Source organism: Pteropus medius, unplaced genomic scaffold (assembly GCF_902729225.1).
Source record: "Pteropus medius unplaced genomic scaffold, Ma_sr-lr_union100, whole genome shotgun sequence".
Lineage (NCBI taxonomy): Eukaryota > Metazoa > Chordata > Mammalia > Chiroptera > Pteropodidae > Pteropus > Pteropus medius.
Genome location: NW_024349564.1, coordinates 555,714 through 583,053, shown reverse-complemented (window position 1 = coordinate 583,053; position 27,340 = coordinate 555,714). Strand labels below are relative to the sequence as shown.

General features: G+C 43.1%; 1 protein-coding gene and 2 pseudogenes across 1 annotated transcript; 2 read left to right on the top strand and 1 right to left on the bottom strand.

The window, feature by feature from the left end:
* Nucleotides 1–6,311: 6,311 nt before the first annotated feature.
* On the bottom strand, nucleotides 6,312–11,400 carry LOC120618863 (uncharacterized; annotated as a pseudogene).
* A 9,471-nt stretch (nucleotides 11,401–20,871) lies between these two features.
* LOC120618862 (protein FRG2-like) lies at nucleotides 20,872–22,500 on the top strand. Its single transcript, XM_039882903.1, has 4 exons — nucleotides 20,872–21,072; nucleotides 21,375–21,455; nucleotides 21,685–21,762; nucleotides 21,926–22,500. The coding sequence occupies exons 1-4, from the start codon at nucleotides 20,895–20,897 to the stop codon at nucleotides 22,498–22,500; spliced, it is 912 nt and encodes a 303-aa protein (XP_039738837.1). The 5' UTR covers nucleotides 20,872–20,894.
* Nucleotides 22,501–25,380: 2,880 nt separating this feature from the next.
* LOC120618871 (uncharacterized) lies at nucleotides 25,381–25,499 on the top strand (annotated as a pseudogene).
* Nucleotides 25,500–27,340: the final 1,841 nt, after the last annotated feature.

The window sequence follows — 27,340 nt, the reverse complement described above, 5'->3', positions numbered from 1 at the left end:
TAAAAAAGGATCAAATGCCCTATCTAGAGGATGGGAAAGCCAAGGACAGTCAATCAGAATGGCAAGAGATAAGATGCCAAGACTATAAAAATAATTTAAGGAGCATATGGGACACTATTAAGGGTCCAAATACCTATCTGATCAGCCTAACTGAAGAAAATCAAGACGTTGAACAGCTGTTTGAAGAAATAATGATGGAAAACTTCCCTAACCTGGTGAAGGAAATGGACATAAAACCCCAGGAAGCTCATAGAATCCCCAAAATCAGGGATACAAAGAGGCCCATACCCAGAGACATCATAATTAAAATGGCAAAGGTTAAATACGAAGAAAGAATATTAAAAGTAGCAAGAGAAAATCAGATAGTTGCTTACAAGGGAACACCCATAAGACCGGCACCTGATTTCTCAAAAGAAACTATGCAGCACAGAAGTCCTTGGAAAAAAATATTTGACAGTATGAAGACCCAGGATCTACGACCAAGGATACTTTATTCAGCAAAGCTATCATTTAGAGTTGAAGGACAGATAAAGAGCTTTCCAGACAAAAATAAGCAAAAGGAATGTATCACCACCAAGCCAGTATTACAGGAAATGTTGGAGAGACTTCTTTAAGAAGAAAAAATATGAAAGACTCACTTCAGATTAAAAGACCCGCACAGACTAAAAGGAAGGTGATGGAAAAAGATATTGCTTTTGTTGCAGGAAGTAACACCCGGCAGAGGAATTTGTACACTCAGACAACTTTGTTAGAGAAAGGAGAATTTATTAGCCAGTAGAGTGGGTGGGGCTTAACAGTACCAAAGCACGAGCTCTCCTTGGTTAGATTTATTACAGTTTATATACCTCTGCAGTGTCCATGCAAGGGGTGTGTGATTCCTTTGTCTGAAGTTTTATGTGTGTCTCATGACTCAGGATGGGGAGGGGGGGTTTCAGGTGGGGGGCTGCAAGATGGGGGAGGAATTTCCAGACCACTGGTCTTATGTATTTATAGGTGTTTGTCTTGTAGAACCCGTGACCTTGGTGTTACCAGCACTATTATAGGGTTTTTGAACGGAGAGATGGGACACTGAGCCTATAGGCAGGAAGCAGCACTTATTAATGCTGGCACCTGCTCCGCGGATTCCTATCAAAAAGCTGAGCCCTGATTGTAACATGACAGGCAGTTTTATACAGTCTTGTTATTCCTACACAGCTACAGAGATAAGGAAGAACATTAGTTGGAATGCAAGCCATGAATCAACAGATGTGAGCTGGAGAGTCCTTGAGGTGGGGAAGGTAGCTATGGGAAGATATGTTAGCTGGAGAGTCCTGGGGAGTAGGGGGAGTCCTGGGGAGTAGCGGGAGGGAAAAGGCAGTCAGGAATGGACGTTAACCAGGTGAGTTGGTCATTTCCGCAAGCCCTTTCCTTTGCATTTCTCAGATGCCTCCTCTCCTTTCTTATTTTAATGAACCTAGAAGGTATTTAAGTCAGACAGAGAAAGATAAATACAATATGATTTCACTTATATGCAGAATCTAAGGAATAAAAAGAACAAGCTAATCAAAAACAGACTCACTAATATACTGGACAATTTAGTGATGGACAGGGGGAGGGAGATTTGGGGATTGGGAAAATAGGGTGACGGGTTAAAGAAGTACAAGTTAGTAGCTGATGGATATTCAAGGGGATGGGGACCATGGCATAGGGAATGCAGTTAGCATTAATACGTTGGCTAGGTGGAGGGTCAGGGGAGAGACGGAGCAATTGGGGGGATCGTTTTACGAACTATATAGATGTCTAACCAATGTACTGTGTACTTGAAACTAATTAAAATAATTAAATTATTTTAAAAAATTCTATGGATAATCTGTTAAAATAAATATAGTTATTTACAATAAATTGATACAGAAGTAAGAATGGATAAAAAAATTATAAGTGTCAAGAACATAAAGTGGGCGATCCAGTCCCAAATACATTCACTCCGTTCAAGAGCGCAGATTGTAAACTGACAAGGTCCTTGCAGTCTGCGAGGGCAACCCAGGGTTACTTCGCCTCCGCAAACTCCTTTTGAGAATAAGAATGTGCAAATGTAGCCACAGGCAGGCAAACAAGCTGAAGGTCATGATGAGATATGGCTTGGGAAAAGTAGAAGAAATAGTGTTGTTCTGCCTAAGGGAAACTACTTATGCCAATTATTATGTTCTTGTATAAAAGCAGCGTGCAAAAATAAAACAGAACCACTGCTCCCCCATCAGTGGGCAGTGAACCTCCTGATCCCAGCTTTCTGTCTTCTTTCTTTTCTTCATCTCCCTCTGTTCCCACTCAGGTACATTTTCCAGAGCCGCACTGGACGTGGCAGGATTTACCACTTGCTGGACGTGGCAACTTTTACATTAACCATAAATCCTAGTCCTAACAATATTTTTTACCATATTCCATTGTATAGATTTTTAAGAAATGCAATGAAAACATAAGGAAAAGTGAAAAATACATAGACAATTTTAACCAATTAGACAACTACCAAGGCAGTATACATATCAAGTAAACATTAAAGTGGTTTCTTGTTATCATAATTAGTATTAATTTTTAACTTCCTAATTTACATTTTCCTGTACTGTTAACTGATGGAAAACATAACTGATGTTATACACGCATGGGCGTTCATGTACATATGGGTGTACACATGTCTGTATGTTCTTTCATAAACAGACACATGCATAGATGTATGCACAAACATGTTGCTTGTGATCTATTTTGTGGTATTTTCTAGTGCCTCTTGTAAGCTGTTTTTTTTCTATTTTGTGGAATATATTCAATATTTATTAAGGCAAACTAATTTTTTTGTTTTTCAAGTTTTTGAATCTGTAAGACAAGTCTTAGTAAGGATGTGCAGAAAAGTGAACCCTTATACACTGTTGGTGGGATTGTAGATTAGTGTAGCCACTAATGGAAAACAGTATGAAGATTCCATAAATTTTTAAAATAGAGCTGCCATATGGTCCAGCTTATTTGGGTAAGCTGGATCGTATGGGTGTTTACCCAAAGAAAATAACTTACTGGAAAAGATGTATGTACCCCTATGTTCGCAGCAGCATTAGTGGCACTAGCCAAGAAATGGAAGTCACCTAGATGTTCATCATTAGATGAAAGGATAAAGAGGATTTGATATATATACATAATATGTGTGTATGTATATTTACCAATAAATAGCATTCACCAATAAAATGTAATGAAATCTTGTGGTTTGCAAAAACATGGATGGACCTAGAGGTTATTATGCCAAGTGAAATATGTCAGACAGACAAAGACATACTGTATGATCCACATGTATGTGAAATATAAAAAAATAAATGAACAAACAAACCAAACCAGACACACAGAGGACAAGCCGATGGTTGACAAAGGGGAAGAAATGGATGATGGGAATAAAAATAAACAGCAAAGTAAGTTTAAAAAATAAGCTGAGTAACTGGCCTGCTCAACATGTGGCCAACTGGAAAACTGGCAGGATGCCACTGAGAAAGTTACGAAAACTGATTTTAGGCAGGCTTTGATGACATTTCAATAATCCTTGTGGAAATAGCAAAGCTTTTAAGTGGGTAAGGGAGCATCACTAGCCCAGGATTTTCCCAGTCAGAGATAGAAGACTTTCTATCTTGGGGAAAAATAAATGTTGATGAAGAGAAATAAAGAGAATTGATGAGAGATGAAAAGGAAAAATCAAAACACCTGTAATACGTTATTTTTCAGAGAATTTGTTAATATTGAAAGAAATTAAACATAACATTGCGATAGTTTGTAATAACAAAATGTATGAGGTTTAAGAGAATATTCTCCATTCCACCAGGCAGAGTTTCCGCTGAAACTCTCCCTCGGAGTCAAAAATTCTACACTCAGGAGAGGACACTGTTCAAAAGGTGCCAACCTTTTCCACAATCAAAGTAGGCCTCTTGCCCAGTTACCCAAATCTCAGTCCTTTCCTCACCCGCACAGATGAAATTCGTCGCTCTCTCCTGTCATTACACTATGACATGGTTTTCTCACATTGACTGTTTCTTATATAATGACAACTTACTTATAAAGGACTACATCTGACAGTTCTATAAGCTCCATTATAAATACAACTTAAATTTACAAAATATAAAGGCAGTGTCTGTCCCCTGATGCCCAATATTCTTTGCAGTTCCAGTGTTTTCACAGGCACTACCTGGGGAAACTCTGACTGATGGGACACAGCTGCTGCTGCCCCTTCCCCTCCTCAGGCTTTTAGTTACTTTTCAGTCACATGAGGCTTGAGGCCCTGTCTTCTCTCCACAGGGGGTCACACAGTCACTCTCCCAGGTAGCAGGAGACCAGAAGATATCACAGAGGATACCCTTGTGGACACTGGCAACCTGTCCCTCGGACTCCACTGAGACATGAGGGCTCTGACCAGCATCCGTAGACTTCTCTGGAGGGACGGAGGCAGGAGCGGTTGAGATTTGGAGCTGTGCCACCCCTTGTCTCATCTCCTGAAGACTGTTCTCTCCAGCTGGCCTGAAACAGTACTGGATAGCAGGAGTTGGGGACAGTGCTCAGATGAGGTGAGTTGGATGGAGCCTGAAGGTCAAAGCAGGACGTCAGGGCTAGTGTCTTCCTGGTCACTGGGGTGTGTGTGGATCCAAGTCCAGGTTACTGGGGGAAGGTGACAAGCCAGATAATCCCCAGACCAGGTCTCTGAGAACTCGATTTGTAGAATAGTCTTGCTTTTTGGAGGTGGTTCTGCCAAGTCTGGACTGGTACCTTGTAAGACCTCTCGACACATTCCTGAATGCCGAATTTCAAGCTCTAGCCACATTTTTGAGTGGCAGACTGTGTGAGGGCTTGAGTGGCAGACTGTGAGTCCACACATGGATGTTTGACTGTGCCTGGGGATTACGGACAGGACCCAGGACTAGTGTCTGCCGGCAGACTGGGGAACGTCACGGGAGAAAACATCAGGTCTGCTGGCTGTGGACTTGGCCATGAGAGGTGGGTCCTGGCAGAAGCTCTTTAGAGCTCGGTGGAGCACGCCAGTAAAGTCCACCTCACATCCTTGGGCTAATCCACACTCAGTTCACTGTGTAGGGCAGGATGACCTCCTATCAGGTGTCTTGACCAGTGGCCGACCTGTGAGAACAGGGCCCACGACAGCTCTCTTCTTGGTCATTGGAAAAGGCATTGGCCTAGTGGGGTGCTGTGGGAGAAAAGACCTCCTATTAGACACCTCAGGGGTCAGAATTATCAAACTGGATTCAGTGAAGGACTGACATTCAATCCTATCATTATAGACACATGGAAGTAATAAAGAACTTAGCACAAGGGGAAAATGGCAGACTAATATGGCACTAAGTTTTTCTCTACATCAACTGGAAAAGAAAAACAACTCAATTTAAACAGACAACACATATGAAATTAAATTTCAGAGAAAACACATGCAAATGATCACTATACACTTGCAGAGATACCAACTTCAGAGCTGGTCAGGGGAAAAGCTACAATTCCAGTAGAATTTTTTACCTATGGGATATAAGAATTCAAACTTTCTGTATACTGTCTGTTATTAAGATCAAGGGAAAAAAACATTCCCTCACCCAATGTGGAGAGTGTAAATAGGAACTATCCATTTAAATGGGAATTTTGGATATTTACAAAAATTTAAAAGATGCCTTATTTTGATACAGCATCATAGAAGGCATCAGATAAAATACTTCACATATGTCCAGAAATGCCTCCACTAGCATTTGCTGGCTTGCACCAAATGGCAAAGAAAACTGAAATAAAAAAACTACAATGTGAAAATTCACAAACAAGATTCCTACAGGCCAGCCTGGATTTTAACTTAAAATCCATGCAGCAGAGGAGCACAGAAGTGAAGCAAAACAGATGGAGAAGACAGGCAGAACAGGGATGGGTCAGGACACCCTCAGGAGGCACATGATTCCGGGGATTCCTCCCAGGTCTTCTGCTGCTTCTCTTGGGTGTGGAGAGAGGACTGTAAACTGACAAGGTCCTTGCAATCTGGGAGGTCAACGAAGGGTTACCTCGCCTCTGCAAACTCCTTCTGAATACGAATGTAGCCACAGGCAGATAAATAAGCTGAAGGCCATGAGGAAATGCACCCTGGAGAAGTAGAAGAAACAGTGTTGCTACGCTTTAGAGAAACTGCTTAAGCCAGCAGCAATGACATATTCTTGTATAAAAGCAGCTTGCAAAAATAAAATGTGCCATTCCCCATCAGCAGTGGACAGTAGATCTCCTGACCTCAGCTTTCTGTCTTCTTCCTTTTCTGAATCTCCCACTGTTCCCACTCAGGTACATTCTCCAGAGCCGCACTGGATGTGGCAGGATTTACTACTTGCTGGATGCGGAATTTGGGGCCTCACGAGAAATTTCTGTTCTAGATTATTTTTCTGCTGCTCTTCTTGCCTGCAGAACAAATCAAAAGTCAAAACTGTCCTGATGCCCTGGATCTTCCTGTCCATCAGTGACTGGGAAGCAAGTACAGCCCCGGAGCCCAGCCTCAGCCCTTGCTTTGGGGTGAGGGAGGCATTAAAGCCCCTGTGAACTCTGCAAAGGTAACTTCCTCCATTACCTGAGAGGCAGCCCCCATTTGCAGGAAGGACCTCCTTTTCTGTGGTTTCAGCATTTGATACTCATTTAGATTATGCTGCTTCTCTGCCTGCCATGTGCAACATCCCACAATATTCCCTGTTCCAACCCCTTAGTGATGATCAGGACTCAAATTAGTTGAGTGGTAACTCCTAGAAGGTGTGGTACTCTTGTCTACTTCTCTCGAGTTTCCCTGGTTCTGCCTGAGATGGCTGCACAGCAAAAGTGGAGGGGAGACACCATCTCCTGAGATTCCATTACCCAGGGAACATTCTGACCCTGAGATTCCTCACCTCTCTCTTGGTTCCTTCTCTCTGCCAGTTTTGTTGAAGGACCCTGGATTCTGGACATCTTGGACCTTCCTGAGTTTCAGGTCTTCTTTCTTATTGGAAACCAAGGGCTGGGGGCAAGGTCCCCACCTCAGCATGTCATGGGGCACCTCCAGCCACTGGCCCTGTGCCCAAAGGCCCCGCAGTTCTTGCACTTCACCTGTGGGTAGAGAAGTTCAGTGAGTCGGCAAGATCAGAGGCAGCTTTTGAAGCTTAATATAAGGACAGGCATTTGGAATTGGATATCACCTTGGTGAAGAGGACATACACGCGTGGCCCATTAGTTGCCAGAAAATTCAAGATATCGTGGTCCTGCTCGGAGACCATTTTAGAGAGGGATCCAGGAGGAAGGAACTTAGTGTCTGAAGGTGATGATTTTGAAATGGGTTTGAATATAAGAGAAACATCAAGCTGAACATGACACTAATAAGGAATAAGGCTGCTCCCAGAGTGTCTGAATGGGCCGATCGGCCAGGTGAGGACACCACAAACCAGGCCAGCCTCAGACACCTAAGAACACCTGTTTCAGATAGATGTTTCCGTGTTTAAACCCACTCTCTGGGGGCTGTGCAGACACCCTGGTTCTTGAAACATCCAAGCCTCCACTTTGGCATCCTCCTGTTCTGTCCCTCTGTTCTGGTGAGGGCGCCCTCGCCCCACTGATCTCTTCTGTGGCTTCTTCAGATTCTAGGCAAGGAGAGACATTTGTGGCTGAGGGGTGTGTGATGACCTGCCATCGGCCTCATGTCTTTGGGCTTCTGGTCGTTCTTTCTCAGAAACTGACTGCTGGATTTCCTAATCACAAGAAATGGACAGAATAAAATTATGAAGACAGAGACAGAAGTCCCTCATACCCTGCCTTCTCTGAGTAGGTATGGGAGAGACTTACTGAGCACTAAGTCACACCCACAATGAGTTGGTTTTCTCATGAACGGATGTCACATCATGTTCTGTTTTGTGATCTTCTCCCATCCTTATTTACTCCTAGAATAGGACACTGCCTAGAAAAGACCACTTGGTATATAAAGGGTGAAATTAGATTTGCAACCCTGAATGATGAATGAGATTTGCCTGATTCTGGAGACTTTGTGATGCCAGGACTCCTTGTACAGTTCCTCCCTGAGAATTTCAATGTATTTTAGGCCTGTGCTCTGGGTTTTTGCCCAGCTACTCCTCTGCAGCCTTAAAGCAACTACCAGGATTATCAAAGGCAATAACAGGTGGCCAAAAACTATGCAATTTTTCACCCACATATTTCTAGAAAAAACACAACTTTCAAAGAACAAATTCTTACTGAGAAAACCCACTGGCTCCTCTGACAAAGCTATGCAAAGATTTGATATTTAAGCTAACAAGCACCTGTGAAATTTCATACAGGACCCCTATAAGCACATACCAGTTTTCAATAGAGGCATGCCGAAAGCTACAGAGGGACAGAAATGATGCCTGTGCAAGCTCACATTTATGTGCGAATATGGAGATGGCAACTCACAAATAAAAGCCTATTATGGTGAGGGACACACAACTTAGAAGCCTCCTGGATGTTCAGGCAGAAATCTACAGCCCACACCTGTGCCCTATAGTGACTCCCTCCAGCCCCGCCCATATGACCCCTTGAATGTTGTCCTACCCCCCTCCTGGTCTCCGTATCTCTGTGAAGTTGTGTGAGGCTGTTCCACCAATGGCCAACATTTCCCCTCCGCGACACAGCGGGCACTTGGGATCATTTCCTGGGACCAGAGGAAACCGTAGCAGAACAGCAACTATCCACAGCAGCAGCAACTATCCATTTCTCTATCATCGTGTCAATCTGATAAAAAAGAGAATCAAGATACAATCAGAGGTCCGCACACAGGAAGAAGCCTTGTGATTACATAAAAGACAAACTCCCACATTGTTGAGTTCTTTAATGCCATGCTAATCAGAGGATAATGGTTCCTCTGCTCTAGTCCCACAATGAGTGTGCTGATGACCTCTGGTGGCATTGAGGGGTGAGAGCCAAGTGTTTATGGAATGTTGGGGGTACCCAGGTGGGAACTGAGGCCACAGCAGCTACATACACCCCTGTCCTTCTGGTCATTGCATGTCCACTTAATTGTCCATGTCCAAGTGTCCATGTTGTTAATCATTCGATTTCACCCATAGTCACGGGAGAACCTCCTTCAGCCCTGACTAGGCCTGGAGTCCACCTCATTCCTCTATGTGTGACTTGTCCAAAATCTCCCATGTTGACATCTCTGTGGAATCCCAAGGTGTGCTAAGAATCCTTTGCTCTGTTCCAATGAAAGTGTGTTGGAGTCTATCAGCATTGGTTCTGTCCCAGGGATTCTGCTACCCTCTGGAGGGTAGAAAATGAATCTATTGGATTCTGCCTATCCCTGGAATCCCCCACATGCGGGATGCAGTCAGTTCCCACCTCTCTTTTCTTCCCACCATCTCATCTCACCTGTTACCCTTTCCTTCAAACCATAGCTTAACATCCTTCTACTAGCAACGGTACCAACCAGAGTGAGAAATAAATCAAAACAAAAGTTTCTCCACTAGACTTAACACTTTTGGTATATAGGAAATGTAGATTCCTTATTTAGAGACCTTTAATAATATACTATAAAACACTTGGGAAAAGTGATTATGTAACTGGTGTGATAATAACCTTCAATATACTAGGAAATCAGATAATTTATAATCTATAGCCCCCCTTTCCATGATTTAATAAAATTAGATATAACTATATTATTAACATCTTTTTAGTGTTAAGTATTTTTTGAACTATGAAATACATTCCTGGAAATTCCTGAAGTTAAAAATAAAATTTAAATGGAAATTGTGATGAAGAAAATAAAAGATAAAGCACTTTCTGTCAAAGTGTAGGACAGAGACAAAATCTGGGTTCAGGGCAAACTTCTGAGTCCAAACTGAAACATTACAACAAACCTTATAGTGAATGTTCACCAAAAAAAAAAAGATTCAGAAAAGCAAAAGGTTACTGCAAAAGGAAGAAAAAGATGGCATTGATTAATCAAAAATAAATAGGATGTAATGGAAAAATAAATAGAAGAAATCAGGAAAATATATTATTTCCTTGAAATCAAGAATAGAACACATTACCACAGGCTGTCACACAAAATAATAAAATTTATCATAATAGATTATATTACGAAAAAGAAAAGACAATTGTACCATAGAAACGGGAAAGAAACTGTCTTGAAATGCTATGTCTGATCTGGGACCAACATATTTGAAAATCTAGAATAAAATATGCTTTGCTCTTCAATTTTTAAATGACCAAAATCAAGCAGTGGGGAAGCACTTTCCAGCCACAAATTAAGGTAGAATCATGGTTGCCTCTGTGGTGGACTGGAGACTTCCCCGTCGAGGTGCTGCTTTGTTTTCTTTATGGGTTTAGGGTCAGTGTCCTGAATTTCAACAGCTCCAAACAAGTTCTCATGGATACATTGTAATACAAGAGAAATCAATAAATCACAGTTTTTTATAGCTTAATGTGTTTTAATAGCAAACTTATAGGAATAGCACAGAAGAAAGACAACATTAAAAATACATGTTTGCATGTAGGACAACTCAGAAAAGAATAGCGAATGGATGGAATCTGCCGTATGATAAAAATTTTACAAACACCATTTAGTTGCCATCAATAAGAAATGTATTTGTTTTAAAAAATTCAAATGCTGGCTTTGTCCAGAAAGCTTTAACAGGTTTATTTATGATTGTTATGAAGTTGAACTGCTGAAACTTGTTCACCGAAACACTGTGACTTGCATCAATGCTTTACATCCCTGCTTTTATATTAAAAATTCACACACGAATGAAAATGAAAAAACGCCAATACCTGATTTCTGTCCCTTATTTTTCCAGTTTGAATCACATATTTTGGTACCTTTTGACCCCATGGAAAGAAAATATCTAACGTTCAGAACTTCCAAAAGTAAGTAGAAGAAGAAAAAAAATTTTAAAGAGTGAAATGTTTCCCATCATAGCAGATTCTTGAGCACGTTCTCCGCATATGTGGCGCGCTGGCTCGATGTCTTTCGGCATAATTGTTACACTTTTGGCGTGGATAGCACAAGGGTTGGTGTCTTCAAAAAGGCCAGCTAAATAGGCCTCAATCCATTTTGAAGTCCTGAGCTACTTCTTGCACCAGACGCTGCAAGTAAGTTTGCGAATCAGAAGTTCAGTGGCCTTTTGATAACGTCTAATTTCACGGAGTGCCTCGGTTCCAGGCCCGGAGCGATGGGGTTTCTTCGCCACTCCAGTAGAGGGCGCACTCGCCCGAGCAGCTTTGGTAACCCGTTGCTCCCTCGGGGCTTTACCACCCGTGGATTTGCGGGCAGTCGGCTTTGCAGGAGCCATGGTACAGAGACCAAGGCATTTACCCTCCTTCTCCTTCCGCTGAAGCTCCACGAGCTCACTTAACAAAGACACCAGGACTCCGAAACTGCTCAGCCACCACCCCACACAAATCACGTGCTGCGTGATCATTCCTTGGAAATTTTGACCTTTGTGTAAAAATTAACACTTTGGAAATATCTTTTGAATCAGGCTTTGTGCTAAGTAATACTACTACACAATTAAGTATCTTTACTTCAACACCTTAAATGGCTCCATATTGATTTTCCCACTCTCCTATTTCTCAGGGGTCAACTGAGATTCCTGATAGTAATGGAGACTAACCTGTGGTCCTGCTCTGGATCAGTAGCCGTTCTGACGTGCGCACACTGGGCAAACGCCACTGAAAACAGGAGGGAGCCAGGATGACTGAGGAAGAGGCGACTGTGGGGAGGCGGTGCTGGACTTCGCCGTCTCCTGGACCCCAACGCTTCCCTCCCGCAATCAGCCTATTCAGGTCACGTGTGATCTTATCACCCGTGGCCCACTCTTCCCCGAATGATGAAATTGTTTTTTGGCTGTTTACTGTCCCCCAGCCTCTTCATTTTATCTCATTTGCATACACTGAAACGATACTCTATAATTTGGTGTTTGCAATTCCCAGGGATTTCACAAAGATTCACGTATTCTCTATGCTTTTAACACTATATGGTATGTTTAAAATATTTATACAGATTATGGCAATGGGAGAGGTTGTGGCTGTGTGTGGCGGGGAGGGGGCGGGGGGAGTGCGGGAGCATATGGAAAATCTCTGCTCAGTATTGTTGTGAGCCAAACACTTCTCTAAAAACAAAGCCTATTTTAAAAAAAGTATTGGTACACATGCCAACCTGCTGGCTGATTCACTCGGAGATGGGCTGACTCATCTACCATGGCAAGGAGCTCAGTGGAAAGCAGGACATTGGAGGGGTGACCTTCTCAGCACTGGTGCAAAACAAAGTGAAAACCAAGGTCTAGAATGGCCTTGATATCCAAACATGGAGACGCACATCGAGGCATGAATGGAGAAAGAACACGGGGAATATACATACAATAGACTATTCAGCCGTAAAGACAAGGATAATTTTCCATTTGTAACAGCATGAATGGACTTTGAGGGCATTATTGTAAGTGAAATAAGTTAGGGAAAGACAAATACCATACTACCTCACTTATATGTGAAATCTAAAAGGAAAATAAAAACTGTGCTTATAGATGAAGAGAATGGATTGGTGGTTGCCTGACATGGAAGGTGACGGGGTTGGCAAATGGATGAATGGAGTCAAAAGGTACAAACATTCAGTTATAAAATAAATAAGAAAATATGTATGGTGACGGATGTTATCCAGACTTATTTTTGTGATCATTTTGCAATAAATCCAAATATTTAATCTTCGTGTTGTACACCTAAAATTAGTATAATGTTACATGTCAATTATGCCTCAATTAAAAAAGAGAGAGCAGTCCGGCTCATTGTGTCCGCAGGGTGTGTGGTGTGCCGGGGGACAGTGGGTCACCCACACCCACCAGTTATCCACAGAATCAGAGCCCAGCTCAGATGGAGAGAACTTCAGGAGGTGGGACTTCGAGTCCAGGCCCAGTTTAGGGACAGCACAGGGAGGATCTTGTTTCAAGCCCCGAGGGAACCTGGAAGCAGGCAGACATACAGAGCCTGGGCAGGGAGGGAGGTACCCAGCAACTGTGAGAGCTTTAGAGAGCCCAGGATACAGGGAGCACTTGGGGATTGAGGATGGAGTTTGGGAACATTGAGAAAGAATTCTGGTGTTTCCCCCAGTACTGAGTCTGGCATTTCATGAGAAAGGGAGCCTCCCCTTTGGAGAAGTCAGGGGCAATTCTGAAAGCAGCCAGTGAGCAGAGGTCAACAGAAGCTGGAGGAGGCAGGATGACCAACTCGCAGTCTGGGCCTGGGTGACAGTCCAGTGATGCTGGTGCACGACGGTGCTGGGACTGCAGAGTTCTGGGGGCAGAGGGCTCTAAGTTTCAAACATGTCAAGGGGTCTTGAGGCCCCAAGACTGGCCACATTCTGCTTGGGGGAGGCCTGAGACGTGTGTATTCGATGTATATGAGTATGGGTGCATGTGTTCGTGACTGTGTGTGTAAATCTGTGTGTGTCTGTGTGTGTATGTACTCACATGCAGTAGAGGGTGTCGACCATAGCGCTCTAATCTGAGATTTGCAAATTGAGGGGCATTGGGTAGTGGACCTGGAGAAAATGGAGATTTGTTTGTAGGAAACACCAAAGAATTAATTCAAACTTTTTTTAGGGTCCTAGACGTACTACAATCCCTGTTGGCTTCTAATGGAATGAAGTGTAAAATGACAATGACAGCGATTGTTGGTATTAAATCCAGTGAAGATGAATGGTTTTTCTTTTTTTTTTCAAAACTAGTTAGGGCCCGAAGTTCTGAAAACATTGCTTTCAGCCTACCTTACAGGAATCATAGACAAAATTTTCAAGATTAGTACAGGTGTGTCCATAATACCTCCATGCTTGTAATAAAGATTAGTATAAATCTGTAGGAATCATGTGATCTTGTAAAGAAACACTTGATGCCAATGACAAGGGCAGGAATAGACAGGTTTTCTCTGAGAATACAATGTGCTTCATGGAGACAGCTGTGTCTCTACTGAAACCGTGCATAGTCTATTGATTATGGCAAGACTGTTTTCCCCTGGAAGCTAGGAAAACAGCATTTCAGGTCAAGGTAACCTTATAGTAATGGGCTTCAGACAGCAGCTGTACTCAGGCTCAAAAGTATCATGAGATACAATCTTTAATATCAATTGCAAATTGTAAATGTCAATTTATAAAGTATACGATATTCACACACTAGTTTCCAACTTGCTTATGCCATGCTTTAGTATATTTCAGATTTAATACCTGATCTAATGGCAGTTTCAATTTCTCCCAGAAACATAATCTTAATCAACTAGTATGAAATTTTCTGGTAGAGCACAAATAAGGTAATCTGTCACATAGACCGTCTTTGTTCCCGATAGAAAGAAGAGGCACTCTACATAATATAAACAACTCTTTTCTCTTCCCCCACAGAGAAGATGTCCAGGCCCCAAAATAATATTTTCTTTTCTTTCGATAATAGCTCCCTTGCCCCTGCCCCCCGCTTTCTATAAAAACCTTCCATTTTTGTACAGCCCCTCAGAACACCCTTCTAGATGCCATGCTTCTGGATTTATGAATCTCTTAATTAGTCAACTAGATCTTCAAATCTACTCCGTTGAATTTTGTTTTTTAACACCTGCAATCTAAAAAGTAACATGTTCCTCTGAGTTCTGTGAGCCTCTCTAGGACATTAATCAACCCCAAGGAGGAGGTGGTAGGAACCTCTGATTTTAGCCAGTGGGTCAGAAGTACTGGTAACAACCGGGACCGCTATTAGGCATCCTGAGTTGGAGGGGGTCGCGAAACTTCCAATTTGTAGCTAGTGAGACATTGGCAAAAGTAACGGTCTGGGCTTTCAACTGGTATCTGAAGTTGGGGGTGGGGTGGGGACACTTTTGTGGGATAAACCCTTAACCTGGGATATCTGATGCTGTCTCCGGGTAGGTAATGTCAGAATTGAGTTGAATTGTCGAACACCAAGCTGGTGTCCCAAGAATTGCTTGCCGTTATGGAGGGTCCCTGACCAACATTGGAATTGGTACCAGAACCTATTTACATTGGTACTTTCACGTCCAAGAAGTCCAACGTCTTTGGATGTCAGTTCTGAAAATGTTTTTACCCTCCAGATTTTTATCTCTGCTTATGTGCCCACTCTCCTTTTCATCTCCTTTGTTCCTTTCTTTGTCGAAGGGCTCAGGGCCTGAGGTTGCTGGGATTTCCGTGGTTCTCCTTCATATTGGAGCCCAAAGGGCCCACCCCCACACTTCCTGGTGCATCATCTGGTTCACCATGAGTCCAAAAACCCGGAAGTTCTTGCACATCTGGGGTTGAAGAGGAGGGCTAAAATGAGTCAGTGTCAGTCACAGGAAGCTTTCAGAGGTTGATGTCAGTGTTAAGGGAGAGCAGGTTCCCCTCTTGACATGTTGTCCAGGCTCTTGATGTCTCGACGAAAGAATTAAGCAAGACACCGAAGTACAGCAGTAAAATATGGCTTTATTGGAAGGGAGAGTAAAGAGACAGTACACTTCCAGACGTTGAAGTGGGCCCGAGCAAGAGAAGTGTGGCTCAAAGGCCCAGTAACAAAGGCCTTTGGAGTTTTTATTCCTATTTGCTATGGGTGGTTAGTTTTCTTAGAGGAGTGGGCTTTCTTGATGGACGACTAAGATTGACAGGACTCAGTGACTCCTCATTTGCTTTCTGCACATGTTCGTTCCCAGAATTCAGTGTGTTATAATGATATTAATGAACTTCCAGGCATATGTATCATATTATAATGATGGTATGATGAGTCTCAGGTGAGTTGAAGGTCATTAGGGTCTTCATTGCGCAGGTGCAAGTAAACTGGTATCTAATTTTCTGCCTACCTGTTTCTTTGCGGAAGTTACTTTGTAGCCGTTTGGCTTGCTTACTTGTGGGAGGACTGGGTCAGACCCTTTCTAGAATAGGAGGACCTCAACGTTTTGCAGGTGGACTCGAAACCCTCTCTCTGACTTTTCTACCTAACCTTTTTTCTAAGAGCTATGAACCCCTTCTTATTAGTATGGATGTTGAGGGACAGGAGGTCACCTCTTCTGTATCTGCTTCCTGCTGAGGAAGGTTGTAGTCCCTGCCTATTGGGATTTCATGGAGCTCTTTCTCTCTCTATCTCAGTCAGAAATGGGGTTTTGAGTTGTCCTCCCAGAAGATGTATCCCGCTGAAATGCCACCTCTGTCCCTAGACAAGGAAAAAGAATATACAAACTTGTTATTTAAATCATATATCTATTAATTTGCTTATTATTGATTTTCTTATTAAGTGAGTAAAGGAAACAGACTTGGTTAATATATTACTTATTATTAAAGAAAGCCTGGGTTAAGGGTCCCCTCCACCCCATGACTGCAATGGCCCTGCCTGGCCTAAAACAATGTCTGCTTACAATGGACTGAGAAGAACGCTAAGCTTCAATGATCCTTATCGATAACCGGAGGACCTGAGTCACAAGTTTCAGGGTAGTTGTCTGAATTAGAGGGAGAGGGGCTTTTTCCCAGAGAAAGGAAAAAGAAAGAAATAAAATAAAAACCTCATGAAAACATAGTATAAAAAACTACTTTGAAAAGAGTGATTAAAAGTTCTGTGGGTACATTTTGTAAATAATGACCTGTATTATTTGGACCTATTTGGATTTGTGTATAGGTTTTTCAGGATAGTACACAGACTTGTGACCCATAAGTGTCCAGAAATTCATGATGCAATAGTCATTCCACACCCCATTTTCAATAGAGACACAAGAAGAAAGGACCAAAAGACCTATAAATGACAATAATGGTCCTGTTTCTCCTCAGCTCTGATTGTGGATGTCCAGCCAACTCCACAGGAGACGGTGGGGCTTCCAGGATGACTGAAGAAGTGTGAGGATGCTTGGAAGTCTCCTCTTCATCTGGTCTATGACTTCCTCAGGAGGCCCCACTAACCAACTCTACATGGTCACATTTGATGTAATTGTCTGGCTTTCTCCCAAGATACTGGGGAATCATAACTTCATGTTTACTTTTCCTCTACATTTCTATTTTGTCACACGTGTATGTATCCGATATCGTCAACTATAATTTTGTTTCTCATTCTCAAGCATTTAAGAAATTTCAACATGTGTGCATATACTTTTAACACTACTGTTAACAAAATATATACATCTATGTAGTTAGGCATGGTAAAGGATAAAGGGCATTTACTTTGAGCAAAAGAAAGGAAAGGGCATTTAGGTAGTCACCTAAACTTTGCTCCATGGAGAGCAAAGAAAGTCAGGGTTAGTAAAGGCTCATGCTGTACTTAATTCAATGTTCTTTATGTAAATGAAGGACCTGTAGTTGAAGGAGTCAGCTAATTGAGTAGGGTTCAGTGAAGAACATTATGCAAATAAAGGATGCTGGTTAGCAAACTTGATTGAGCTTTTCAAAGTAAAAAATGCAGATGATCTGGTCGTCATGGTGAGGAGGAGATTAAAATTCAGGCATAGCTCAAAGATTCAAGTTTCTGGAGAAACATGCTGGATGGCACATAAAGCAAACTTCTTCGTGACCTCCTGGCTTCATTTTAGTCCCCTTCCTATATGTGACTTCAGCCTGGCAATCTCCTTTCACACCATATATCACCTACTGCAAGTGTGAAATGTTTACACACATGTCAACGTACTGTTTAGTTCTGTATCTTGACTTTTCCACCAGTTAATTCTGAAAAATCTCCTTTTACACATGTACTTCTAGTTCATTCAGTTTCACCACCGTTTGTTAGTGATTTGTGTTTGTGCATTGGACTTTCCGGTTTTAATCCTTAATTCTATTATGGGCATTTGTGTTGCGTCCAATATCTTCCTTCCACCCCAGTGCTGCCATGAATATACTCCTGCAGTCTCCTTATTGTTATGCACAGAGAGTGAGGAGTTTGTTAGGTCCAGGAGGGCCCTATCTCTACTCCCCATAGTGTGGGAACCAGACTCCTCCCTTACCTCTTGTGTGGGAACCGGACCTTGCAACTTCCCAGTTGGCAATGGCTACATGCTCACCTCCTGTTTCACTGGTCTTTCCACCTTTCCCCGCCAAATTGCCCGCCCAAACTACTCCTGCTGAGAAAGCCCACCTCAAGCCTCATATAAGTTTCAGGTCCCCTTGCATTCGGGGCTGACGCTGTCCTCGGCTCAGGGGCTCAGGCCGGCTGTCCACTCTGCTTCAATAAACCTTGCTTAACCCCTTTGGCCTTGTGTATTCCTCCTTTGGCAAACCTAACAGAATTGAATTGCTGGATCATCATTTTCATGCATCATGTTTAGTTCATGCGACCATATTGTCCCGGGAGTGGTTAAGCCAATAAAGGCCACTCTGATTTTGGAGGAGAGTCTCTGATTCCACACATCATTGACACCCTGGATAATGTCTGAATATTTACAGCTGATATGTATTTAAATTACATTTTATTATTATTATTATTAGCAATGCTATATGTAATGTAATATTCACCACACGCGTTTACTGACCTGGAATTTTCTTTTCAAATTTCTTTAATTTATTGCGGATTGTCCTCCTTTTTTTTGAACGTTAAAATTTATTTTTCTATATTCTGTATACTATTTCTGAGTGATGAAGATTGCAATTACATGCTTCCATTTTGTAGCTGGTCTCAAATTGTATTTTCAGACAAAATTTATCAGTTTTAATGTTATAATAAATAATTGTAATGTAGAACTTTATTTAGATCCTGGTTCAAAAAAAATTTAAACATGTGTGGGCATCACACCTGACTGGCCCCAAGGTCTGGCTGTGAACCAAGGTCTGGCTGTTATCCAAGGCCTGGCCGATCCAAGGTCTGACTGGCCCAAGGTCTGGCTAGTCTAAGGTCTGGCTGTAATCCAGGCCCACGGCTAGGAATAGGACCCCAGATTTAGAAAATATGTAAACATACTTCAGCTTTTTGTAGCATGCATGTGTGGCTGAATGCCACTCTTGTACTCTGCTATGCGAGGAGCCATGCAGTCTTCTGGAGAAAAAGGAGAGAGCAGAAGGGAGAGCAGAAGGGGAGCACAAGAAAGGGGAGCAGGAGAAGTGCATGCAAGACTGCGTGCCCTGTGCAATAGACTGCACTCCTCAATTGAACTGCACTTCCCAACAGAAGTGCGCTCCGCACTTCTGGCGCTTGCCGTTTCAACCTCATATCTGCCTTTTGTGCATTCGTCCAACTGGGCCGCACACCGTGGAACCCTCTGAGCCAGGTCGGCAATACCTCGGACTCTGACAATATGTGTTTAATTTAGGAGAATGTGAATACGAACTGGGTATTAGGTGATATTAAGAAACTGAAAAAATTATTTTGTTATAATAACCTGGGGGTCTCTGTTGTCTTCTATATCCTTGAAGAATTATTCTTTAGAGATAAATTTTATGGCTCACAATTTATTTATTAGAGAAATACATAATTCCAGGATTTTCATTAAAGTATCCCAGCTCCATTTCCCACCCAACTCCCACCCAAAGGAGAAGATTGGAAATGTATGATACAAGTTTGGCAAAACACCAACACATTCTGAAGTGGCCTTAAGGGTAAACAGAGGTTAACTTTACTTTTGTCAATTGTATGCAGATTTAAAATTTCCACCTTTAAAGTTTTAAAGAAAATAAATCATTCCTGGGAAACTAGTTTTACAATGAATTATTTTTGGGTCTTTGCCGCTTTCATTTTTATATTAAGATTTGACATTTGTCAGATATAATTTATGGACAAGACAGACTTGTAACTTTTTCTACAGTGAAATCCAGTCCTTAAAGATACAAAGGACAGTATGGGAGAGAAACACACCACTTGAATATCGGTTCTGGTAAATAGTTATTTAAGTCCAATTTTCCTGTAACCTATATAAGATGAAATTATCACAGAGAAGAATAGTGAAAATAGATGCATTTCATTGATAAGGAAGAAATCCTTCTGATGAGCCTCTGTAACCCAGCCTTTCAGTTCCTATTTCATGGTGGAAGAAGCAGAAATCTGGGCAGGGTCTTAAATAATTCTGGGTGTGTTTGCAGCCAGAAGTAAGATGTGGAGGACCTCTGCCTTCTGGTTCTCTGCCTCCTGGCTTTGCTATTCTGCTTTTTGACTCTATGACAGGACGGTGCCAACGTCTTCCCAACTCGTGGACATTTAGAGGTCAAATATTATTGTCCAAGAAGGACTCCTCGTGGTTAACTGGGTGCAAATTCATAACCAGAGCCTAGCAGTCATTGCTGACAGAGGCATCTCACACACTTTGCATTTTAAGGGAAAGCCACAGCCTGGTTCCAGCTCCCTGCACTCTGCTCCTGCCATCTGAGTCAATCCTTAAAAAGGAGTTCCTGGTATCATACGTCAACCAATTGACTGAGACCTGAGCTGTCCAATCAGAACTGCTCAACTTTATCTTCATTCGCATCTTTCCTGACCAATCAGGCAGCTCCATAATCAACAATTGGAACACGGTAATTCTGACCAATCAGGCACAGGACTATTAGGATCGAGCAGACCGTGCAAATTTGGATTTGCATAAATGTAGACCAATCAGAGAGTAGGGAGGGAATTTATAATAATTTGCCTCACTTTTGTCTCAGTGAAGTACACTTTTGGTTTCCACCAGAGGCTGTGTCTCTGCATTTCCAAATTGTTTACCTGAATGAAGTTTCTCCTTTTACCACACCCCATATTGAGGACTCCTGTTGGCATTAAGAGGTGGCAGTGACCTTTTGCTGACAAACCACAATAAGCACATTCCTAATGTCGGCCCATCTGAGGCTCTGATGAGTGGCAGGAAGGTGAACATTTTCAGCCAATTGGAGAGAGCCCCACCCTGTGAAGGACTCTTAAAAGACAGGCCCATCAGGCCGACCCGCACTTCTGACTGTCACACGGATGGTCTCTTCCTTGAACTTTGAGATGGACTCCGGCATGAGAAACCAAGACCCTCACGGCCCCTCCATTGGAAGCCCCACTGACCAGCACCCCCTCATAAAGAACTCCTTTGAAGAAAAGGGCTCAGATGAGGAGAAAGCATTCGAAGAAGAGAGCAAGACTTTCTCTTCCCAGTTAAGAGAGAACAGCACCCAAAGGCAAGGTAAGAACTTGGGCTGTTTCCGTGGAGGCCTGAGGGAGGGGTGGGGGGATCCGGGACCCCGAGTGTTCGCAGTTGGGTTATATTTGGAGATAGGTGCTAGGAAACATCACCTAGCCCTCCAGGGGCTTCTCCAAGTGTGCCAGTGATGCTCTGGAATCAGGTGCTCCGGGCACACTTGACGCTGGCTGAACAGCTTCAGCTTCAGTTGAGGGAAATGACCGCAAATGTGGGTCAGGGATGGACTAGGGGTTTCTGTGTACATGGAAGGAGGCCAGTCACCTAAGAAACTTCTTTTTCTCCAGGGTCAGAGCCCAAGACAGACAAAGAGGAGAATTCCAAGGAAACCGAATTCAAAGGCAGAAAGAGCTGCGTTGCTCCATCGGGTCAGGTTTTACTTGCGGGGGCGGGGGGCCAGGACATGGGCAGCTCAGTCTCCCCCTGCAGGGAACTGGGTGCTGCTCTTGGCTGCCCGGGCCTCGAGGATCCTGGACTCTAAGAAGAGCTGGGAAATTGGTTTTGGTTGCAGCCTTGGCTCCACGTGTGTCCAGGACGGACTAGTCTTTCCAGAGTGCCCAGGTTGCAGAGTCAATGAAACTCTCACTTTATTCACAGAAGCAGAACGCTGCTCCAATCGGGAGAGCTCCAGGAGGAGGAAAAGCAGACCCAGGGACAGTCCCCGCGCTACAGCAGGTTGAATGTTGCTCTTTGGGCCCGAAGTGTGCCCATAGAAAAGCTGAGAATATTTGGAGCGCGCGCACGAAGCGGGGTGTGCGCTGGCAGCAGCGGTTTGAGACTCTGGGACCCAGAGACAATTTGGGGCCCCAGGATGGGTGAGGCGCCACCTCCTGTAGAGATGTGGGGTCGGAAAAGGAACAAGACATTTGTGGGGTTCCTGCGAGGTTGCAGGGTGAGAATTGGGAATGGGGTCCCCTGGGAATTAATCGGGCGGGTCTCTCACCCATGTGCTACCTCCGCAGGGCCTCTCTGGGAGAAGAGCGCAGTGTGACTTTGGAAAAGAAGACTCGAAAAGTCCCTGATGCTGGCCACAGCAGCGACTGCGAGACGACTCGGGATGTCTGCCCCAGGAGAGCCCAGAGGAGGCGCACCGGGTGCAGCAAGCGGCCGAGATCCAGGTCCCCAGGAGTCCGGCCGCCTCCACTCCAGAAGTGCCTGGTGACCTCCCTGCGTGCAATGTCTGAGGCCATTTATCAGAACACGGTCCGGGTGCAGAACCAGCGGGTTCCTTCCCAGCTGAGCTGGGAGCAGCTCTCCATGCTCTCCCAGATCCGGGAGCGTCTGTGCGCCCAGGTGCAGACAGTCTACACCATGGCCACCCAGGCGGCCTATGTCTTCCCTGCTGAGACCTGGCTCGTCCCAACTCCAATGCCAGGTCCCTGGGGTCCAGCTGGAGACGGGGAAGAAGCCTAGAGCTCCTCCTAGGAGGTAGACATGGGAGGGTCCCCCTCTTCCTGGGACAGGAGATGGCTGAGGCCGCCCATGCCTGGAATTAGGGCTCAGCTAAGGGCACTGCACTCCATTCCGCAGATGAATATCTTTGAATACCCAACATTATTTGAGAATGGCAACAAATATCTGGGTGAAATTCTTACATATTTGGATATTTAAAAGTATAGTAAAGTCAACAAATATGTCTGTCCTCCCCCTTGCATTTTGAAAAGGCATTCCTCCCTCTCTCACCTCAAGTGCATGGAGAACAGATGTCCACAAACCTTTAATAGGCTTTAATTCTATGTGGAGAATGTATCTACTTGCGGGTTGATGAAGGCATGGTGAGATAATCATGGCACTTGTTTCCCCTTTAGTTAACTTCATATTAAATAGTTACTGATCGTATGTATTTATCCTTTAGCGGCCTCATATAATGTGCTTAATTGTAGATTTTCTTCTATTTCATAGACTTCGATGTGTCTTATTTTATTAGAGGACATTAAATCTAACATAGCATGTTGCCATTTGTTTCATATTGTATCTTATTTTATAGAGATTTTATTTGCATTTTATGTAAGAAAAATAAGTGTTGGGATATTGTTTTCTTCTTGACCTTTTTTCCATATTACATAGTGATAAAATAAATATTAATGTCTTCATGTACTGCATATTGTAAATAATTATATATTTACCCATATGAAATTTGTTTTAGTGCACGTGTGAGTTGGGAGGCTGTTTTCTTTTCACTCCTACTTCATCTGCATCTTGTCTCTCCTTCACCTAACAGCTCTTGTCCTAAGTAGGGAGGGCACGTTTCATTCTAGTGGATGGAGCCAATTCGATGACATTACAAATCACTTTGAAAATGACATGGCTTCAATATACAGAACAAGTGCTGACAGAAGTACAAAAGTTGCAATAAGCAAGTTATATCTCAAGGGGAAGGATGTAATTATACACAAAAACAAACCAACCAACCTAGCAATAAGTCTAACGAAAACGAAGTTTATATATGAGAAAAAGCATAAAAAATTCCCTTTTGTTCTCTTGAGCCCTGACCCTATTGAGTTCAGGTCTCTGCATTCTGCCGGAGAAATACACGGTTACTTAAAATTTTAGGTTTTTCGAAACAACGTGGAGGCATTTATTCATCCCTTCTTTAGAGTTTCAGCACTAGAATGAGCAGTCACATAACAGAAGCTGTGAATAACAGATCAGCCAGTATCATCTGTAGAATTTACACAGGATACAGAAAAGGAGCTAGTAACTTGCATATTTCAAATCATAAATTATTAAAGGTATAAGTGATGCTATTAAAATGTGAAAAACTAGTTTTACTATTCACTTTTATTGTTCGCATGAAGATCAGACATCTTTATCACTACTCTGAAAATATTTCATAATTAATATTTCACTTTAACAGCAAAGGAAATATCTCCGAAAAGTACACTTTTTACAAGCCTCTTTATCTGCATTTGACACAAAGCAGTCAGTAACAGAAAACAAAAAGGTTAAAATATATAATTTAATTTTCAAGTTAAAAATAATTTTCCAAATAACTGAGAATAAAGTCTTTAAAACTAATATTGAAATTATATTAATGACATCAGCAAATTGCAGAATGCCATCCAGTATGTCTCAAATATATTTGGATTTATAATTCAGCTCAGAAAGTGTGGTATAGAATGACAAATAAAAATTAATTTATATGTACACAAGCAGAAATTTCTCTTCTTTTAAGGTAGTCTCTGCCCTCTACACTCACAGCCCAGGGCCGGCCCCAGAACGTTCTGGAATCCAGGACACTGTGGCATCTCTGCGTTCAAAATGAATGGGGAACAGAAGTCAAAAATTATGTTCTGGTGTGTAGTTAGTATAAAGTTGCAGACTCCGCACAAGCAGTTTACATTTCGCATTCCGATTTCCATAGACAACATCGACTCTTGCTTGATTAAATGAGAAGCTGCTAACTGGGGCCTCAGACGCTATGAGATCAACCACCGCCCCGCACGACCACCGCCGACAAGGACCCGGTCCCCCATCCCCAGGTCCCAGCGCTCTTCCCCTTTTGCTCCCAGTACTCGCGCCCCTATCCGCTCGTCCAAAAAATTCTCGCCTAAACCGTTTTCACCTCGTTAGGAGGAAATATTTGCGTTTGCAATATAAGCGCCCCAGCCCCCAAAGCGGAGACCAGTTCGGTGGGCAGGACAGGTGGAACAGCGGTCCAAGAGGCGGGCCGAGGCCCAGAGCCCGGGCGTCCAGGCCCCACTCCTACTACGGACACGCCCCCTGACCCCGCAGGCCCCGCCTTTCCGCGCACGCGCAGTTTCCTGCAGGCCCGTAAGCGGATAACGCGGACAACCGGCCACAGACAGATGTGAGAGTCCTTGTTGTTTTTGATTTAGACCTGCACGTCGCTATCCTCAAGGCCCCATCCTCCACCTCAGGGTTTTGGGGTTCGCCCTGTAATTTAAAGTTCCCGAACCCGCTTGTCCCTCCGGCAGGCAGTTCCTCCTCATCGGTTTTACCAAAGGCCTCCCAGACCTGTCGCTGCTTGCGACCGGGGAGTCTGCGTCAGTTTCTGGTTAAAGTAGATCTGAGGCAGGTGTTGGCAGCAACCTTTGTTCCTTAGGGGGTCCACTTAGAACTGACAGCCTACCTCGTGATTTTTCTTGCTGGAAACCTTGCTGTCACTCTTGACCTCCTCCTGCAGAAAAACCCGATGGGGCGAAGTCCTTCCTCAGGAGGGCGATGCATGCCTTTCCCTGGCCCCTCCAGGGACAGAACAGGGAAAACAGGGATGGTGGAGAAAGAGGCACAAAGGTATGGACTTAGAGGCTCATCAGAAAGTTTGGGCTGGTTTATAGCCCTGCTACCCTGAACACGCCCTATCCCTTCTGATCTTGGAAGCTAAGCAGGGTTGGGTGTGGTTAATACTTGGATGGGAGACCACCTGGGAAGACCAGGTGCTCTAGGCGTAAAAGAAAGTTTGTTCTGAAAGAACAGTAAAGATTGAAACAGGTTGCAGCAGGGTGGAGCCTGTGAATGAAAAAGGGGTTTTACTGAAAGTAATTTCTGGGGGTACTCTCACCATAAATTCCTAACTGCAGATTATGGTATATAGTGACATTCTTGTCCTATAACTTCTTTAATGAAAAGCTAATTTTTGCGTTAAGCAAGCCTGCCTGTTGTTTGTTTCTTGCATCTAGGTTAACACGACTTTGAAATGCCTCTCTTCATACCCCTCCTAAAGCTTGAGCACCCTCAAGAGAACACTTAATCTTGTTAACTGTCCTGTAATCCAATCCCCATCTTGGCTTCTCCCACTTTCATGTAATCTTCCTTTCCCTTCTTAATGCCAAATGCATAAAAGAAACTGAATACTGTCATTTTGGGGAAGCATTTTTCTCAGTCTTGAGATCTTGCTTCCAGGTGTTTCTTCTGTTTGGCTCCAATAACTTTTTATAAAAATTCTCCGCAGGTTTGGAAGTTCTTACGCGGACATAGTGTCATATATGACTAACAGACACAGCATAGCCATAATGAAGATTCAAGGCCCTTCATTGCCACTTAAAGTCATATTCACCGGAATCCCTGAACAAATTCGTTACTATTAGTATGAGATTTTAATGTTACTTTTTTCCTACTAAACATTTGTATTTTTTTGACCTTTGCTTGGTGTCATAATCAGTAGTGACCATATTGAACTTTATCTGAGCCTTATCATCCTGGAACACAGCAAAGGTTAAAGGTTAAAATGTTAAAGGTTAAAATGCCTTAAAAAAGTTAAAGGTTAAAATTCTTGTAACAAGTCTTCATCAAAATTAAACTGATCATCTCGGGTTCCTGGACTGTGATCATCCTTGAGCAGAGTAATTGGGAACTGTTCCTCCTCCTAACAGCCCCTCCTAAGACTAGGGGACCTCAGGGACATTTCTTGATGAACTGTAGGTCATGCTACCTGCTCATCTACTCCCCGACCCCCTGCTCTTTTCTAGCCTTGTCGACCCTTCGCTATAAGATAAAAGCCCTTTTCTGTCTGACCTTTGAGACCCTTGTAGATCTTGTGGTCAGAGCATTCTCTCTAGTGGAATAATCTTTTGTATAAACTCACTTCCAAAGTACAGGGTTTTGTTTTGTTTTTGATAGTGATAATTATTATGTGTTCTGAAAGGAAGCAGAGTTTGCCACCCCAAAATATGCCTTTTGGGATATTGGTTTTATCCCAAAACCAATAAGCTAGTTATTAAGGAACAAAAGACTCAAGAAGAGCCTTTGCTCCTCCTCCCCCTCTACCCGCCTAAATGAATTTAGACAGAGGAACTGCTCCCAGAAGGGTGATATCCTCAGAGATAACTGTAGTGCAATATAAACTAGTGTGTGAGTGAGAGGAACCTAGCAAGGCCCACTTGTTCAAAATCCTGTGTTCAATTCTTAAGATGGCCCAGCAAACATTTATTTACCAAACATTTGCTTTTTCCATCTTCATGTGAATTGCCTTCCTGCCTTTGAATTCCCAAACCACAACCCACCGCTTCTCCTTAGCTCCATAATGTCATATAAACCTCAACTGCACATGCCTCTTTGGGTCTCTTATCTTAATGGCAGCCCTGCATGTATATCCATAATAAGCTTGTGACATTTTCTCCTGTTAACTTGTCTCTGTTCAGTTTATTAGTCAGATGAACTTCAAAGGTAGGAGGAAAATTATTTTTTTGCATCCACACAGTACTATGTCCACACAGTACTATGTGGACTTAAAACATATAGTCTCTGTTTTTGTGATAGAGTGTAATTCCCTGTGTCAAAATAGTTACTG

Bases quoted from the DNA above. Each gene is read 5' to 3' on its own strand.
- LOC120618862 (XM_039882903.1), top strand. From the start codon at position 20,895: ATGGACTCCGGCATGAGAAACCAAGACCCTCACGGCCCCTCCATTGGA. The intron at 21,073-21,374 runs GTAAGAACTTGG...CTTTTTCTCCAG, and splicing joins GAACAGCACCCAAAGGCAAG to GGTCAGAGCCCAAGACAGAC. The intron at 21,456-21,684 runs GTCAGGTTTTAC...CTTTATTCACAG, and splicing joins GAGCTGCGTTGCTCCATCGG to AAGCAGAACGCTGCTCCAAT.